The sequence below is a fragment of the Dipodomys merriami genome, unplaced genomic scaffold (assembly GCF_024711535.1).
Source record: "Dipodomys merriami isolate MVZ:Mamm:240054 unplaced genomic scaffold, mDipMer1.0.p SCAF_92, whole genome shotgun sequence".
In the NCBI taxonomy this organism is placed as follows: domain Eukaryota; kingdom Metazoa; phylum Chordata; class Mammalia; order Rodentia; family Heteromyidae; genus Dipodomys; species Dipodomys merriami.
The window spans coordinates 1,543,630-1,562,500 of record NW_027206535.1 but is presented as its reverse complement, the minus strand read 5'-3'; the positions used below and the strand labels follow the sequence as shown (position 1 = coordinate 1,562,500).

Sequence of the window (18,871 nt, the reverse complement as noted above, 5' to 3'; positions counted from 1 at the left end):
AGAACTTGACCTTGCATTATGCAAGACCACCAGCCACCTCTGGCGGCCAATCTTTGAGGAACCAAGTTGAGTGGCTACTAAAAAACAGGCTTCAAAAACCCCGAAGAGCCATCTGTATAAACATGGAACTAAAGTGGACATGGGTTCCATTCTAGACAAAGGGAGGCTGAAGCTGGATGAGAGAAAAGGCCTTCCCAGTCTTTAAAAGGTAAATGATACTCAAAGGGATGTGACAAAGCTGTACAGGTGGTTTTGGGGGAGCTGCTTGTTTTGAAAAGGAGGGCCTTAGCAACCCTCTCAATCAATCCTTGAGCCTCTTCCAGCCCTGGTGTCCAGAGATGGAAACAAGAGATGTGAGACATTACCATCTCCATCCCTAGCAAGCGTCTCTGCAGTTCTCCAACTTCTGCCTCTTTCTGTTCCACTCTATCCTCCTCTCTCTGAAGGGCCACATGACTCTGCTCTGCCTCTCGCTGGTACCGGCTGAGTGTGACCTATAAACACAGGATAAGCATTGTATAATGGGGATATGAGGGAGGCAAACATGGATAAAGTGGCTCTGGAGTCAAAATGGGAGAAACGAGGCATCTATGATGAACACACAGCCCCTTCCCATCCCTGGTCAGTCCGACCCTGGAGACTAACTAGCCTTTTGAAGATTAATTATCTCCAATATTAACTGGCACACATGGTTCAGTGAGATGCTCTTTAAAGTGGCACCTGGAATTCCCAAGTACCTGTTTTCAGATGGGACTTCAATATCCCCATAAATCCTTCAGTACTACCCAATATTGTGGGTTTCCTACTTAAATCAAAAGCCAGGGCTTCAGGCCCTGAGTTCAATCTCCAGTACCATTAAAAAAAATACAGGGGAAGAAATCCCCAACTCTTCTTCATGCTCACATGAAGGACAACACAGCATCTGAAAGAGCTATTGAGCACTAGGAAGAAACGTTCACTTATCAGGTAAGAAATCAGTTTGGAAAAGACAGAAGTAGAATTTCAGAATGAGACAGTGAAGTAAGAGCTTTTTTCTTCCTAAGTCTTTCCAAATCCTACTTACCTACTAACTCTCACTTAAGACATCCTTTCTATTAAGGAGTCTTCAGAGCCTGGGGAGGCCCACAGGGGACATACAGTCCTTCTCTCATAGCACTAGGCCAATTTTGCCAAGGCTTTTGGACATACTTGAGTAGACTATTGGCTTCATGATGGGATGGACCGGCCTTGATCACCATTGCATTTCCAGAGCTGCACACAGTAAGGACTTTACATGCAGTGGCTACTCAATAAGGTCAGAAATGGCTGGGCACCAATGGTTCACACCTGTAATCCTAGCTACTCAGGAGGCTGACATCTGAGGATCCCAGTTCAAAGCCAGCCCAGACAGGAAAGTCCGTGAGACTCTTATCCCTAATAAACCACCAGAAAACTGGAAGTGGTGCTGTGGCTCAAGTGGTAGGGAGCTAAGGGACAGTGTCTAGGCCCCAGAGTTCAAGCCCCATGACCGACAAAAAAAAAAAAAAGGTCAGAAATGGAACATGTATGGTTTAGTCTAATCCCCTCCGGTTTGCAAGTAAAGGTTAACTGACTGAGGTCATGCAGCTAGGGAATGACAAGGCCAATATTACACCCTAGTTACTCTACAATCTGGTTGATTGCTTCCCAGTTACTCCAGTGGTTTCTCATTTGATAAAAGAGAATCCATGGGGGCTGGGAAGGTGGTTCAGTGGTAGAGTGCTTGAGTTACATGCGTAAGGCCCTGGGTTTGATTCCTCAAGACCACATAAATAGAAAAAGCCGGAAGTGGCACTGTGGTTCTAGTGGTAGAGCGCTAGCCTTGACCTCAAGAGCTGAGGGACAGCACCCAGGCCCAGAGTTCAGGCCCCACGACTGACAAAAAAAACAGAAAAAGAAAAAAAAAAAAAAAAAAAGAGAATGCATGGGCCTGCTGGAAGGCCTAGGCAGCCCTGGAAAAACACTTCCAGCTGCTAGTTTGGCTCCTCCCAGAGTTAGAATCAGGTTGGAGAAAGCACTGCACACACACTGTGTGTGACAGGACACGTCCACACTACAAACCAGCCTAGCTCATAGCAAGTTCTCTACAAACCATGAGAGAGAACAGCCAGTAGAACGAGAAACCCAAGCTTAATGGTAGGTTCTTTTCATGGTAATTGATGACCGTGTCCTTCCTACCCCCAGGTTCAGCAAAGGAGATCAAAAAATTCAATTCAATGGGAGAGGTTGAGAAACTCTCACAAAACCCTGTTAGCCTAAAACAGCCTCACCAGCAGAAACTTAAAAACAAAGGCCTCTTATCTCAGTACAAGAACATCCCACTCAGGCTCAGGTGTGTCTGGACCACAGTGTGAATAGGGCCACATTCAAACCAAACCAGCCCCCACAAAGATTCATAAAAGACTCCCTTTCCACATCTGTTCCTGTAACTCTAGCCAGCTCAAAAGAACTCTTAACTACAAGAATGTGTGCCACCTACCTTGATAGTGGAAATACCCAAGGAGCATGTTCCATTGTAAATAGGTGCTAAGCACCTTGGGGTTAAAGAATAGTCCCTTCGGGGCTAGAAAGGTGGCTCAGTGGTAGAGTGCTTGCCTTGCATGCTCGAGGCCCTGGGTTCGATTCCTCAGCACCATAAAAGAAAAAAGCCAGAAGTGGCGCTGTGGCTCAAGTGGTAGAGCACTAGCCTTGAGCTGAAGAGCTGAGGGACAGCGCCCAGGCCCAGAGTTCAGGCCCCACGACCGGACTCCCCCACCTCAAAAAAAAAAGAATAGTCCCTTCCAGCTGGGCGCCAGTGGCTCCAGCCTGTAATCCTAGCTACTCAGGAGGCTGAAATCTGAGGATCATGGTTCAAAGCCATCCTGGGCCAGAAAGTCTATGAGAGGGGCTGGGAAGGTGGCCAGTGGTAGAGTGCTTGCCTTGCATGCTTGAGGCCCCAGGTTTGATTCCTCAGCACCACATAAGCAAAAAAAGCCGGAAGTGGGCTGAAGCTCACTTAAGTGGTAGAGCGCTAGTCTACAGCTGGAGAGCTGAGGGACAGCGCCCAAGCCCAGAGTTCAGGCCCCATGACCGACCAAAAAAAAAAAAAAGTCTATGAGACTCTTATCTCCACTTTACCACCAGAAAACCGGAAGTGGTACTGTGTCTCAAGTGGTAGATGCTAGTCTTGAGCTGAAGAGCAGCACACAGGCCCAGCATTCAAGACTCACTGGGGCTGGGAAGGTGGTTCAGTGGTAGAATGCTTGCCTTACATGCATGAGGCACTGGGTTCGATTCCTCAGCACCACATAAGCAAAAAAGAAAAAAAAGCCGGAACTAGGGCTGTGGCTCAAGTGGTAGAGCGCTAGCCTTGAGCTGAAGAGCTAAGGGACAGCATCCAGGCCCAGAGTTCAGGCCCTACAACCAGGGGTGGGGGTGGGGTGGGGGGAGACCCATGATCAGCCAAAATAAATAAATAAATAAAAATAGGCCCTTCTAAATGCAGCTATCAGGAGCTTTCTGGCCTTGCTCATATTCAGGCACCTTGGCTTAGGAGCAACAGACCTCAAGGGTCAAATCCAACAAGTATTTCTGGAATTAACATAACCTGCATGAAGTCTCTCTAAAGAAATTGCTTTCCAAAATGTACAATTTCAACCTTTCTCTTCTATTTTCTCCTTTCTTCCCCTTTCTCTTCTATTTTTTTTTTCCAGAGGTGGTGAAGAAATAGCTGGTCATGGGCTGGGAAGGTGGCTCAGTGGTAGAGCGCTTGCCTTGCATGCCTGAGGCCCTGGGTTCGATTCCTCAGCACCACATTAGCAAAATGAAAAAAGCCGGAAGTGGTGCTATGGCTCAAGTGGTAGAACGCTAGCCTTGAGCTGAAGAGCTGAGGGACAGCGCCCAGGCCCAGAGTTCAGGCCCCACGACCGGACCAAAAAAAAAAAAAAAGAAATAGCTGGTCATCAAAATGACACACAACTAACCAAATTATCCTAATTGTGATACCTGAAACAGATGCCACTAGCTCCTTTCCCACATGGCTGCCTTTTTTTTTTTTTTTTTTTTGGTCAGTCATGGGGCTTGAACTCTGGGTCTGGGCACTGTCCTTGAGTTCTTCAGTTCAAGTCAAGCGTTCTACCACGTGAGCCACAGCGCCACTGCCAGTTTTCTGGTGGCTAATTGGATATAAGAGTCTCATGAACTTTCCTGCCCAGGCTGGCTTTGAACCGTGATCCTCAAGTCACAAACTTCTGAGTTGCTAGGATTACAGGTGTGAGCCACCGGTGCCTGGCGTCTGCTTTAACTCCTCAAACTAGTCTTGGTACTAGTATAAGTTAAACTATTTACAATAGGATAATCTGCTTACTAAATTGATCATTTAAAAAATGTTTAATGTTCCCAAAACACTTCTGAATAATAAAGTTCTCTCATATATTACCTTACACTATTCCAATGTAAAGTTCATGACTCCTTTTTACAAAATTTGAAATTAATTCTAAGGGAGGTTAAATTTCCTGCTCAGTTATTTTAAAAGAAGTCAGTTTATTATTCTTTTTATTCTTGTCAGTTGTGGGACTTGTACTCAGGGCCTGGGCTCTGTCCCTGAGCTCTTTTGCTCAAGCATAGCACTCTATCACACTGAGCCCCATACCACTTCTGTTTCTGGTGGTTAATTCAAAGTCAGCCTGCCTGGGCTGGCTTCAAACCATGATCCTCAGATCTCAGTCTCCTGAGTAGCTAGGATTATAGGCATGCACCACCAGTACCCAACCAATTTATCATTCTTAGTGGCCTTCTTCCTCATTCTCAATCCTTTTCTCAAAAATCCTTTATTTCCATGACAAAAGCAGAGTTCAGGCTGGCTTTCCTCTTTCCACCAGCCTCCAGCTATACCTAAGCAAAATATAATTCTATCATAAAATATGTACAATATACAAATACTTCATTTATGGATGAACAAGAAGAGATAACAGATGGTTAAGCATACATAGAGTAGAAAACTACCCAGTGTTATACTTAAATACTGCCCATATTATATGCAAAGAATTTTCTGGAAAGTCAGAAGACCTCACTTTTTTTTTTCTTTTTTTCCTCTTTTTTTGGGGGGTGGGATGGCGTGAGGTAGGGATTGGTCCTAGGGCTTGAAATCACAGCCTGGGCACTGTCCCTGAGCTTCTTTTGCTCAAGGCTAGCATTCTACCACTTGACCCACAGTGCTACTTCTGGCCTTTTCTGAGTTGTTTATTAGAGATAAGACTCTCATGGGCTTTCCTGCCTAGGCTGATTTCAAACCATGATCCTCAGATCTCAGCCTCCTGAGTAGCTAGGATTACAGGTGTGATCCACCAGGGCCTGGCAGGTACATCTCTTTCTACCACAACATAGACTTACCCACTCACTCAGTCCACATTTATTTAAAAAAAAAAAAACCCACCTTACATCATGTGCAGTGCCAGCACTGGAGATTCAGTGGTGAACATGACAGCACTAGTTCTTGCTGATGAAGCCTTGGAACCCGGTGATTCTTATCATGGTACACAGAGAAAGGAGTTCTCAATTACCTGTCTCAGACCAGTACTACGGCTCAACTTCAAGCAGAAGAGAATGAAGATCTGATCTTTGAAATACAGGCCAGACTTGGATAGCAAATACTGTAATATCCCAGGCCTCAAAGATTTGCCTTCCAGCTGGTGGCACCCAATCAGGAAAACATGAAATCCATGTGGAAAAAGTCACGGGGTTCCTGCATTCAGTAATCCATCCCTTGGGTCACCTTCTCCCCAAATTTCAAATCTCACCTCAAAAGCCACACGGTCTGACTGGTGTTGTCGCTCAGCCTCCTGCAGCTTGGCAAGCAAGTCCTGCACAGTCTTCCTCAAACTCTCCACATCTTCCATTTCATAAGTGTTCACCTATAACCAGAGCACAGAAAGGAAGGTGAAGCCACAATTTTTCTTGCTTAGACCATTTGTCAGGTCCATATTCACGAAAGAATTAACATCATACAAGGTGAGGGCAGTTAGGAGTCATTCTCCCTTGGTAGTTTTCTTTTGATTTATTTATTTTGTTGGTTGTGGGCACTCTTCAGCTCAAGGTGAGCACTCTACCACTTGAGCCACAGCGCCACTTCTGGTTTACTGGTGGTTAATTGGAGATAAGAGTCTCATGGACTCTCTTGCCCAGGGTGGCTTTGAACCACAATCCTCAGATCTCAGCCTCTTGAGTAGCTAGGATTACAAGCATGAGCCACTGGTGCCAGAAATTGTTTTTTGTTTTGTTTTTGGGTCCGGTCGTGGGGCCTGAACTCTGGGCCTGGGCACTGTCCCTCAGCTCTTCAGCTCAAGGCTAGCGCTCTACCACTTGAGCCACAGCGCCACTTCCGGCTTTTTTCTTTTTGCTTATGTGGTGCTGAGGAATCGAACCCAGTGCCTCATGCATGCAAGGCAAGCGCTCTACCACTGAGCCACCTTCCCAGTCCCCAAATGATTTCTTAACAGGTATGTATATGTTGACTTTCTGTGTATATCTTGCTTTTTTCCATCACTAGAGCTCTGAGTCCAGGGATCATGCTTTCCTTTGGCCTAGACTTCCCCTAAATACTATGTCATTCCCATTACAAGAAAAGCAGCCCAAAGGCACAGCTTTTACTGTTGTCAATATTTAGTACAGAAATAAGTTGTTGTTTTTTAAAAAAAGAAGGCCTAATAAAAGGACCTGTTTAAAGCAAAAGAACCAAGGAGTGCAGGCACCTGATTTGATACTTTCCTAGAGGTTACTGCTTAGGTGTCTCTCAGACACACCCAACTGTGGGCTGGTAGTGAGGGCAGAGCTGACATGTAGAGTCTTGCCTCCATTTCTTCTGCAAAGGCAGGAGATACAGATCCCAACAACCCTGAGTGTCTGTCTGATAGAGAATCTCTCTCTGTCTTGCACAGAAGCAGCAATAGCTTCCCAGTTGCTGCTTTATTACAGGCTCCTGTGGTTCTCCATTTTTCTGTCTGTAAAACAGGGGGAAGACTCTTTATCATGCCCTGCCTTCTAGCTGCTCCCAAGTGGTAGGATAATATAGAGTAGGGCTTTGAGCTTGTGAAAGCAGCTAACCAGATATTACCAGGTATTACTAGAATTTGTCACCAAACATGGTGATTTAAGGAAAAAGAAAAAAAATCTAAACTGTACATCTAAAGCAAGTGGCCAGAATCACATTTAAAATGTGGACATTAATAAGTTATCTTGTCTCATAAATGACATGGAATTTTTCATGAAATTATTATTTCAGGCAAGCTCAGTGGTAGAACATTCTGGGTTTGATACCAGCAACACACATATACATACACACTCAGAGAGAAAATATTATTTCATCATATAAGACAAAGCCAAAAGATGATAAAACTTTACATGTGAGGAGAAATGACAAACTACGTTTTAATGAGATAACATAATAAATCCTAGACACATGGTGTTAGGTAAAACTTTGGGGGGATGGGGGAGGAATCTCAGAAACACAAGCTCATCACAAAACAGAAAATATCTTACATCCATATTTAAAATCATGTATTAGGGGCTGGGAAGGTGGCTCAATGGTAGAGCGCTTGCCTTGCATGCATGAGGCCCTGGGTTCGATTCCTCAGCACCACATAAGCAAAAAGAAAAAAGCCGGAAGTGGTGTTGTGGCTCAAGTGGTAGAGCACTAGCCTTGAGCTGAAGAGTTGAGGGACAGCGGCCAGTCCCAGAGTTCAGGCCCCACGACCTGAATGGAGCGGGACTGTATGTACTAACAAGGAAAGAAGGCTGCAATATACTCTTCAAATTAAAAAAAAAATAAGCAAAGATCTACCATGAATTTGAAAATTTTGTATTACACACATATATTTATGTATGTATATATGGTATGTTTAATATACACATATTTTGTGTTCTTTTTGGTGGTACTGAGGTTTGAACTCAGCGCCCTGCACTTACTAGCAGGCACTCTACCACTGCAGCTACACCCTTTCTGCTTTATTTATTTTAGAAATAGTCTCAGTTGTACTTTTTCCCGTTTTCCTGATTCTGTGCCCACCTCCTAGCTTCGCTCAGATATGCACATGTTTACCATCTATGAGGTCAAGAACAAAAGAGGGGCTCATCAGCTGCACTGGACATTGATGAAAATGAACTAAGCAACTCAATGGCAGTGATGGGAAGGAGGGAATGAGAGGGAAAGAGGGAACAGCTTACACTAAGCAACAGGAAAAAATGGCACCCAATTTGGAAGAAATAGCTGTATTGTCAAAGTTCATAGAACTCACAAACTTTATAGACCATGATAATGACACCTTGCCTTGTGAAGGTTGAAATGTGTTTGTGACTTTAAGTATCACTATCCCACAATACTGTGAAATTTGTGATTTTTTTTTTTTTTTTTTGTCGGTTGTGGGGTTTGAACTCTGGGCTTGGGCGCTGTCCCTTAGCTGTTCAGCTTAAGGCTAGCACTCTACCACTTGAGCCACAGCGCCACTTCCAGTTTTCTGAGTGGTTTATTGGAGATAAGTGTCTCATGGACTTTCCTGCTGAGCTGGCTTTGAACTGCGATCCTCAGATCTCAGCCTCCTGAGTAGCTAGTATTACAGGTGTGAGCCTTTGGCTCACGGCTCCAGCCTTTATTTGTTGAGATTGGTCTTGTTAATTTTATGCGTGGGTTCACCTTTAACCATGATCCTCCCCATCTCTGTGTCTTGAATAACTAGGAATATAGGCATGAGCCACTATGCCCAGGTATATATAGAATTTAAATATGAGTCTGTATGCATAGAAAAATACTCTAGAATACTGGTACTCAACTTTGGCAAAATACTTGAATCATTTGAAGAGGGTTGTGTTTTTTTGGGGATCCGGTCGTGGGGCCTGAACTCTGGGCCTGGGCGCTGTCCCTCAGCTCTTCAGCTCAAGGCTAGCGCTCTACCACTTGAGCCACAGCGCCACTTCCGGCTTTTTTCTTTTTGCTTATGTGGTGCTGAGGCAAGCGCTCTGCCACTAAGCCACCTTCCCAGCCCCAAGAGGGTTGTTTTTTTTTGGGGGGGGGCAGTACTGGATTTTTGAACTTAGGGCCTCAAGCTAGGCAACTGTTTTAGTTACTATTCAGCTAGGGTCTTTTACTTTTGCTCAGGCCAGCATCTGACTACAACCCTAGCTCTGCCTCCTACATAAGTAGGTATTACAGTGTGAGCCACTATGCCAAGCACTTGAAGAGCTTTGAAAAGTTCTGATGCCCAGGCTAGGCCCCACATCTCAGAACGATAGTCTCCAGGGATAGAGGATCCAGGCATACTCTCCTTTGTGCGTGCACGTGCACACACACACACTCGTACACACATGTATATTACTACTGGAGCCTTGTGCTTTCACTCAGCTTTTCTGTTCAATAGCCTTTTTGTTTATTTGAGCTACATCTTAACTTCTGGCATTTTTGCTGAGTAATTAGAGCTAAAAGCATCAAGGATTGTTCTGCTCAGGCTGGTTTAGAATCTTGATCCTCAGATCTCAGCTTCCTGAGTAGCTAGGATTACAGGCGTGAGCCACTGGTGATGGCTTCAAACATCATTTCCTTTAAAGCTTCCAGGTTCATTCTAAGTGGAGACCAAAGCTAAGACACACTGCTCCAGAAGGATTTACCTACTCCAATCTGCCAACAGTGGATACGTTCAAGCAGTGGGTTTGGGAAAGGAGAATTCCCGCTTTTTACTTTTCTTTCTTTTTTTTTTTTTTTTTTTTTGTCGGTCGTGGGGCTTGAACTCTGGGCCTGGGCGCTGTCCCTCAGCTCTTCAGCTCAAGGCTAGCGCTCTACCACTTGAGCTACAGCACCACTTCCAGTTTTCTGGTGGTTTATTGGAGATAGGAGTCTCACAGTCTCTCCTGCCCGGGCTGGCTTTGAACCGCGATCCTCAGATTTCAGCCTCCTGAGTAGCTAGGATTACAGGCGTGAGCCACCAGCGCCCGGCTGCTTTTTACTTTTCTATTGCTTACATTTTTACACTAAATAAATATTCCTCTTGGAGAGATAATGTGACACAGAAACGTATCCGTCACCAGATCCTCCCATTACCTACCTCAGGTGAGCTATTGTATAGAGTGGTGGGACTCTGACCAAAGCCATTTGGCTTTTCTAGCACCACCTGTTCAAAGAGAAACAAAAAAGACAATGTAACCAATAAACCAAATAACTTCAAAGCATTATATGCCTAAGATTCTAAATTTTAGTGGCAAAGAAGGAGATAGGAGAGAAGTAGGAAGGAGAGGAAGCAGGAAGGACAGAAAAGAAAGAGAGAGAAAAGAAAAGAATGAGGTAAGGAGGTAGGAGTGGAGGGAACAAGGGAGGGAGGAAGGAGGTTAAAAAAGAAGAAGAAAAAGATTTCCAGTGTTCCAGAGGCAAACAGAAGCCAGAGTAAGTGGAAAGTAGTCTTGAGAAAGGATACTCTAACCTTTGTTAGACCTTGCAGCCAAACTGGAAAATATGTGAGGCCCATTCCTCCTGGGAAAACAAGCGGCTGCTTGCCACAGACAACACTTTTTTCCCTTTGCCCACTGGGATCCTGACAAGGCTTAACAAAGCATAATCGAACGGGGAAGGAGGCTACAGTTCTTTCTAACCCACAGCATGATCATTCATCCTAAGACGGCTAGTTTGTGCCAATAAGAAGCGGGGGCTTTTCAGTCAGTCTCTGAGCACTCTAAGTTCAGTGCCTCTGCTATATGACAAAGGACCTCCCACTAGCCAGATGTAACATCACCCACCATAAGTTCTATTTTCAACCAAAGCTAAATGGGTTAGGAAATGTCCAGCAAACAAAACTTAATTGTGTCCTAAACAGAGAGGAACTTTCCTAAAAAGTTCCTCATTCCTTTCCTTTCTTTCTCTTTTCTGTCCTCCCTGCTTTCTTCCTCCTGTTAGGCCACTGTTCCCTTCAGGGGGAAGAGGACAAGGTTGATGGAGAAATACCCCCCCCCCCAACTGAAGTAATATAAATGAAGATGAGAGTGAAGACACCAAGGGACAGCTCTGCTCTCCTGAGAAAATTCTTGTCCTAGAATTTTAAGAAAAGATGGAAAGCAGGATCCCAGATTTTCCATCCAAGGAAAGATTTACCCAACTTACTCATGCTTTTCACATCATACACCCTGGCTGGGGTTAGGGATACAGGGAAATGGAAGTGAACCTGTAGTCTCAAGGAGTTTCCCATCCCAGGGGAGAGATAGCTGTATACATGGATAAACAACAGGCCAAGACTTCCTTTATATTGTACACGTCACCCAAACTGATCAAGGTCAACTTACCAAAAGCTTCCTTCCTTCTTTCCTTTCTTTCTTTTTTTGTTGGTTGTGGGGCTTGAACTCGGGGCCTAGCACTGTCTCTGAGCTCTTCAGCTCAAGGCAAGAATTCTACCACTTGAGCCACAGAGCCACTTCTGGTTTTCTGAGTGGTTTATTGGAGATAAGAGTCTCACTGACTTTCTTGCCTGGGCTGGCCTCGAACAGTGATCCTCAGATTTCTGCTTCCTGAGTAGCCAGGATTACAGGCATGAGCCACTGGCGCCCAGCTTACTTCTTTTTTTCTTTCCTTCCTTCCTTCTTTCTTTCTTTCTTTCTTTCTTTCTTTCTTCCTTCCTTCCTTCCTTCCTTTCTGCAGGCCTGGGGCTTGATCTTAGGGCCAGGGCACTGCCCCTGACATTCTTTTGCCAAGACTAGTGCTCTACCACTTGAACCACAGCTCTATTTCTGGCTATTTTGGTAATTTATTAGAGATAAAAGTCTCATGGACTTTCCTTCTTGGCCTTCAAACTGTGATCATCAGATCTCAGCTCCTGAATAGCTAGGATTATAGGCATGAGCCATTGGTGCCCAGAAAAAGTTTACATTTATAAGTGACTGTCTGTCTTTGTGTGTTTGTGCGCACATGTGTTGTGTGTGTGTGTGTGTGTGTACATGTGATAGAACTACAGTTTGAACTCAGCCTCACAGAGTCATGCCTCTAGCACCTTATTTTGTATTACATAATTGTCTTTGCAAAGTGCATTACTAGACAATTGATCACACAGTCTTTACAGATAAGAGGATATGTCAATAAGTTAGGACAATTTATGAAAATTCAATTTTGTGCAACATTACAAGAGCAGGTTACTTAGGTACAGGCTGATGCATGTAAGCGTACTTATTGAGAGCCCTACCTGCATTGTGAGCTCTTAGAGAAGCCAGCGTCCCTTAGATCCTCTCCCTTCCAGGCTATGGTGCCCCATTCCCTCACCTGTATCTCCTGTCGATTGAGAGAGTCTCCTGGATCCCTGTCAAGCTTGCTACTTATATCCTCCCGGAGCTTCTGCAGACAGTTCCTGGCCTAAGGAAGGGAGAGAAAGATACTTAAGCTTCAGATTAGGGAAAGAAACGCTCTTTGTGGTTCCCCTGCTGCCTTACTATTATGAATCTTGTACTGAGTACTGGCTAGGGGACAAAGGAAAATGGTCAAATGGGGCTCTCCTGCACAGCAACAAAACAGATGAGTCCTAACCTGGCTATCATTTTAGTTGAGAAGAAACACAACACAAAGGACCAATAACATGTATATAGTATACAGCACAGTGTATGGTATATATAGTACAATATATTTATGGGTATTTATAGATATAGGTATATGTGTGTGTGTGTGTGTGCGCCAAGAAAAACAAGCTGGGGGGGCTGACAAAGGCTGGGAGGTGGCTGACAGCACTGGATGGAATAGTCCAGAGAGAATTAGTTGGTACACTGTACTTCATAAGTATGTGTTGGTGTGTGTGCGTATGTGTCTGTGTGCACACGTATGTGCACGTGCATGCTAGTACTGGGGCTTGAACTAAGGCTATTTCATTTTCACTTAGCCTTTTCACTCATAGCTGGCACTCTATTACATGAGCATCCCTCCATTCCAGTATTTGTTAATTAATGGATTGGATCCAAAGGGTCAAAAATGGTATTTGAGGGAATGATGGGGGGGGTACACTTGATCAGGATACATCATGCATATATGAACATGTCAAAAGAAAACCCTAATGTACGACTAATTGATACTAATAAAAAAAAAAGTGGGAAAAACTGGGTGCCAGCAAACCACTCATGTCTGTAATCCTAGCTACTCAGGAGATTAAGATCTGAGGATCAAGGTTAGAAGCTAGCCTAGGCAGGAAAGTCTATGAGACTTTTATCTCGTATTAACCACCAAAAAGCTAGAAGTAGAGCTGTGGCTCAAGATCTAGGGCTCTAGCCTTGAACAAAAACACTGTTGGACAGCACCCAGGACTTGAGTTCAGGTCTCAATACTGGCATGGAGAAAAAAAAATAGTAGAAGAAATAAAAAATCCTCACAAATCATTACATAAATGAATGAATAAATAAACAAGTATATCTGACACATGGGAACACATGGAGGCATTTCAGGAATATAAAGGGAACAAAAAGATGAAAGAATCTATAAAAGAAAGGATCCTCAAAATATAAGGTATAGAGAAATGGCCTAAGAACTTCTCACAAAAAGGAGTACTGGGGCTGGGAATGTGGCTTAGTGGTAGAGTGCTTGCCTAGCAGGTATGAAGCCTGTGGGGTTTGACTCCTCAGTACCACATAAATAGAAAAAGTCAGAAGTGGCACTGTGGCTCAAGTGGTAGAGTGCTAGCAGCAAAAGAAACTCAGGGATAGTGCCCAGGCCCTGAGTTCATGCTCCAGAACTGTCACAAAGAGAGAGAGAGAGGTGGGGGGGGAGGAGTACCCACCTCCTGAATATACTGGACCTCACTCTTTAGCTGGTTAATATTCTTCTCATGGATCATCTTGTCTCCAGATCTTCCCTTCAAGTAAACCTGGAACAGGACAATGACACTGTATATTACCAGATCTCAAGTTCAATTAATTCCATACAAAGACATGGCCTCAGCTATTGGTGGAATGCAACCTGTTACTACCAATTTACAGGGGGGCAATCTGGTAATTCAGATCAGAAGAGTTAAATAATATACTTACTCATAGACTTACTAAATCAACAAGTACAAATGTGTCCTAATAAGTTTAGCCAAACAATATGCAGCCATTGTCATAAGTACTCCTGTGTTTACCATATTTATGTAAATTCATGGAAACCAGGCTGGAAGAATGCATACCAAACTACTTACTGTGACTCCTCTTGTGGAAGAGGGCTATGACTCTGCATACCATGCTTGAATCTTTTACAATTAAGAAAACATAGCTGGGCGCCAGTGGCTCACGCCTGTAATCCTAGCTACTCAGGAGGTTCAGATCTGAAGATCACAGTTCAAAGCCAACCTGGGCAGGAAAGTCTGTAGGACTCTTTTTTTTTTTTTTTTTTTTTTGGCCAGTCGCGTGCCTGAACTCTGGTCCTGGGTATTGTCCCTCAGCTCTTCAGCTCACGGCTAGCACTCTACCACTTGAGACACAGCACCACTTCTGGCTCTTTTTGCTTATGTGGTGCTGAGGAATTGAACCGAGGGCCTCCTGCGTGCAAGGCAAACACTACCACTGAGCCACCTTTCTAGCTCTTATCTTATCTCCAATAAACCACTAGAAAACCAGAAGTGGCGCTGTGGCTCAAGCGGTAAGTGCTCACCTTGAGCGCAGGGACAGCACCCAAGCCCAGAGTTCAAGCCCCACAACTAACCAAAAAATAAAATAAAAAAGCAAATCTTTCTGTATTACTTGTACTATGAAATACATAGACAATTTACTAACATTTCTGTTCAACAAAATATTGTATATAGTTACAAAACAGTGAAAACAGACAAAATGCCCACTAATGAACATTTAATTAAATTGGTCTTTAATAAAATACTCTGCACCCATTAAAATGCCAGCTATTTATGTTTGTAGACACAGAATATATGGGATGGGGCTGAGCATAGTGGTACATCTTTGTAACCCAGATACCCAGAAACAGAAGTAGGAAAACTGTGAGCTTGAGGCTAGAGAAAAGTTATTAAAATCCTGTCTCAGGGCTGGGAATGTGGCTTAGTGGTAGAGTGCTTGCCTAGCATGCATGAAACCCTGGGTTCTACTCCTGAGTACAGAAAAAGCTGGAAGTGGTGCTGTGGCTCAGTGGTAGAGTGCTAGTCTTGAGCAAAAGAAGCTTAGGGACAGTGCCCAGGCTCTGAGTTCAAGTCCCAGGACTGAAAGGAAAAAAAGAGAGATCCTATCTCAAAAAAAGCAAAAACTCTATAGACTAAAAAGCCTATAAAATAAAATTAGGCTGGGCGCTGGTCACTCACGCCTGTAAACCTAGCTACTCCAGGGGCTGAGATATGAGGATCACAGTTCAAAGCCAGCCCGGGCAGGAAAGTCTGTGAAACTCCTATCACCAATTAACCACCAGAAATCCAGAAATGTCACTGTGGCTCAAAATGGTAAAGCCAGAAGTAGCGCTGTAACTCAAGTGATAGAGTGCTGGCCTTGAGCAAAAGAAATTCAAGGACAGTGAGCAAGCCCTGAGTTCAAGCCCCAGGACTGGAAAAAAAAAATCAGTACTGATACATGCCACAAAACATGCATGAACTTTGAAACTATGCTAAGTATAAACATGTATCTAAAGAATTCCATATAGTTCATATGTACTAATTTATGTACTAATTCCATATAGTTAATATGTACTAATTTAAAAGAGTAGGGAAAAAAATAATCAGACATATATATTATATGATTCCATTTCTATGAAATATCCAGAGTAGTCAAATTCAGGAAGACAAAAAGCACATTAGTGGCTTTCGAGAGCAGAGAGGAACTGGAAATATTCTAGAATTAACAGAGGTGATTGGCTGTACAAGTCTGTGACATATTAACAATTATTAAATTTTTCTCTTTACTTATTCATTTATTTTTGTTGGTTGTGGGTCTTGAACTCTTGGCCTGGGCACTGTCCCTCAGCTCTTCAGCTCAAGGCTAGCACTCTACCACTTGAGCTACAGCGCCACTTGGTGGTTTTCTGGTTGTTAATTGGAGATAAAAGTCTCATGGACTTTCCTTCCTGGGCTGGCTTTGAACCATGACCCTCAGATCTCAGCCTCCTGAGTAGCTAGGATTACAGGTGTGAGCCACCAGCGCCCAGTTACAATTACTAAATTGAGTATTAGAACTGATCCAACTATAACATATGGAAGTTATGAAAAATAACAAATGTTTTAATTTTACAAACATTCAGAAAAATCATCCTATCAATCCCATGCTGAAGGCCAAGTCACTACAGGCAGACTCTGTTCTCCTGGTGTTAACTAAGATCTGTGCAGGAGATGATCAGGAGCCAGTCTCTCAGGTCTGGGTCCTTGCAGTCAAACCACAAGCTACCTCTGGCAATGTTCACCACTCCCTCTCCTACGTCTGCAGGGAAAAAAGGAAGGAGGAAAGGGGAGAAGAATAAAGCATACCTTAATGATCTCCTCATGTCCATCGTTGGATTCCACCATTTCCGAAGCCAGGGAATGACCAGCTGAGTGGCCAGACACCATGGCATAAGTCTTTGTGCCCGCCTGCCAGAGAGAGAGAAGGGGCTCAAAAAGGACTCTGCAAACCCCTGCCCCTGACCAATGCAGGAGACCTGTTCCTCAAGAGACTTGAAGTATTAGTCTGAGATTCCCCTCCAAACATCATTTAGAACCTCTAACAAGCCAAACAGCAGCAAGATCGTGGGGTGGGGGAACATTAGTAGAACATACAGTTTGGTTTTCATGTTAGTGGGGGGAAAGGGGCCTCACCCCCCAAAGCAGCACATAATGCTGAGCTCAGCTGAAAGCTGAAAGCTTGTAGCAGCAAAGGCAGCTCCCAGCAGCATTGGGATGAGGAGACAGCAACAAGACAGAAGAACTGGCCAAGGAGAAGAGGCCTTCTTGCCCCACCAGAAACCTCTATACCTTCTGGGCTATGTGCTCAAGTTCATCTCCTGTCAGTTCACTCTGGAGAGTCAGCCTGAGAATGTCCACGCTGCCCTAATAATGACAATGACAGCAACAATAACCCCTTACTTTTATAGTCTACAACGTACTACCAGTGACAGTGGTTTTGCCAGCTCTGTGGAATGGGCTGTTTTCTATGGTCAATTCACAGACAGGAAAACTAAGGTCCAGAGAGGTGGTATTAACTTGCCCAAGATCAAATCATTCCTGGGTGTTGGCATATTTCTGGGTCATCTGACAATCTTCTTCCCACCACACTAGAGACCATAAAGCACACTGCTCCATACAGCACCAGAGGGCTGTCCTGAGTTCCAAATTACAGGGGACACATTGCCTGGACACTTCTTTCCAAATGGTGGAGAAGTTACTCCTGGACTGGTCATTTCTAACCCAGAATTTCTGCTCCTGACAAGCAGCCAGGAAGTTACAGAAGCCCTTTATAAGACTAGGATAACCTTTCTGAACCAAACTGTAAGGAAGTACTAGAATTCAAACCCTATTTCCCTGAGCCATATGGAAATTATCCAAATGAAAGCAAGAAAGGGAACAGATTTTATTTATTTATTTTTTTTTGGTGGGTTGTGGGGCCTGAACTCTGGGCCTGGCTGCTGTCCCTTAGCTCTTCAGCTTAAGGCTAGCACTCTACCACTTGAGCCACAGCGCCACTTCTGGCTTTTTTTTCTGCTTATGTGGGGTTGAGGAATCGAACCCAGGGCCTCATATGCATACAAGGCAAGCACTCTACCACTGAGCCACCTTCACAGCCCAGGTAATAGATTTTTATCTAAAGATCAGCCTCATTTTCAGAAGATGAGCAGATTTAATTTCCAAACTCAAAGGGTAAAAAACAAAAAAACAAAAAAAGAAACACTTTTGTGGCCAAGAGGTGGTGGATCATGCCTATGATTCCAGCTACTCAAGAGGCTGAGATCTGAGGATCTCAGTTCAAAGCCAGTCCAGGCAGAAAAATTCCTGAGACTCTTATCTATCAGCAAAAAGTCAGAAATGGAGGTATAGTTCAAATGGTAGAGCACCAGCTATGAGAGAAAAACCCAAGCAAAAACTCAAGCCTCTGAGTTCAAGTCCTAGTACTAGCTGTACACACACAGACACAGACACACACACACAGACACACACACACAGACACACACACACAGACACACACACACACAGACACACACACACACACACACACACACACACACACACACACACACACACACACACACACACACACACACACACACGGGACCATAAAAACCCAGTGGGAAGCTGGGAGTCACAGGCTCATGCCTATAATCCTATCTACGCAAAAGGCCAAGATCTGAGGATCAAGGTTTGAAGCCAGCCTGTGCAGGAAAGTCTGAGAGACTCTTTATCTTCATTTAGCCAGCAAAAAGCCAGAAGTGGAGGTATGTCTCAAATGGCAGAATATCAGCTGTGAGCTAAAAAGCTGAGTGAGAAACTGAGCCAGAGCTTGAGACCCAGAGTTCAAGCTTCATTGCCAGGACAAACAAACAACCCCCCCCCAAAAAACAACAAAAACAAAATCTTGTGAAGGGATGAGTAAGAGAGAAAAGTAGGGGATGGAAATTTGGGAAGACAATAACCTTGAGAGAGGCTAGCAAGACAGAATGACCAAACGCTGCCAGTAACCTATATTATATGTGGTGCAGAATAAGCTTAGCCCTTGGTTCCCATGAGCGAAATGAAGGGCTAGAAGCCAGGCCCAGGTGGCTCACACCTGTAATCCTAGCTACTCAGAAGGATGAGATCTGAGGGCCATAGTTTGAAGTCAGCTTGGGCAGGAAAGTCTGTGAGATTCTCATCTCAAAATAGCCAATAAAAAAGCTGAAACTGGAGCTGTGGCTCAAGTGGTAGAGCTGTATCCGTGAGTACAAAAGCTCAGAGACAGCACTCAA

General features: G+C 44.2%; 1 protein-coding gene across 2 annotated transcripts in view; it reads right to left on the bottom strand.

Moving 5' to 3' along the window:
• Positions 1-18,871, bottom strand: part of LOC138821468 (tuftelin) — a 50,472-nt gene that overhangs the window by 13,058 nt on the left and 18,543 nt on the right. Inside the window, exons 2-8 of one of the 2 annotated variants that reach the window (XM_070013714.1) lie at positions 16,908-16,982; positions 16,425-16,526; positions 13,773-13,859; positions 12,278-12,367; positions 10,086-10,151; positions 5,796-5,909; positions 366-494 (exon numbers count right to left, since the gene is read on the bottom strand). In XM_070013714.1, the coding sequence (XP_069869815.1) occupies positions 366-494; positions 5,796-5,909; positions 10,086-10,151; positions 12,278-12,367; positions 13,773-13,859; positions 16,425-16,526; positions 16,908-16,982 (663 nt within the window). The remainder of the gene's footprint in view (positions 1-365; positions 495-5,795; positions 5,910-10,085; positions 10,152-12,277; positions 12,368-13,772; positions 13,860-16,424; positions 16,527-16,907; positions 16,983-18,871) is intronic. The other variant, XM_070013715.1, reaches the window with a different exon arrangement.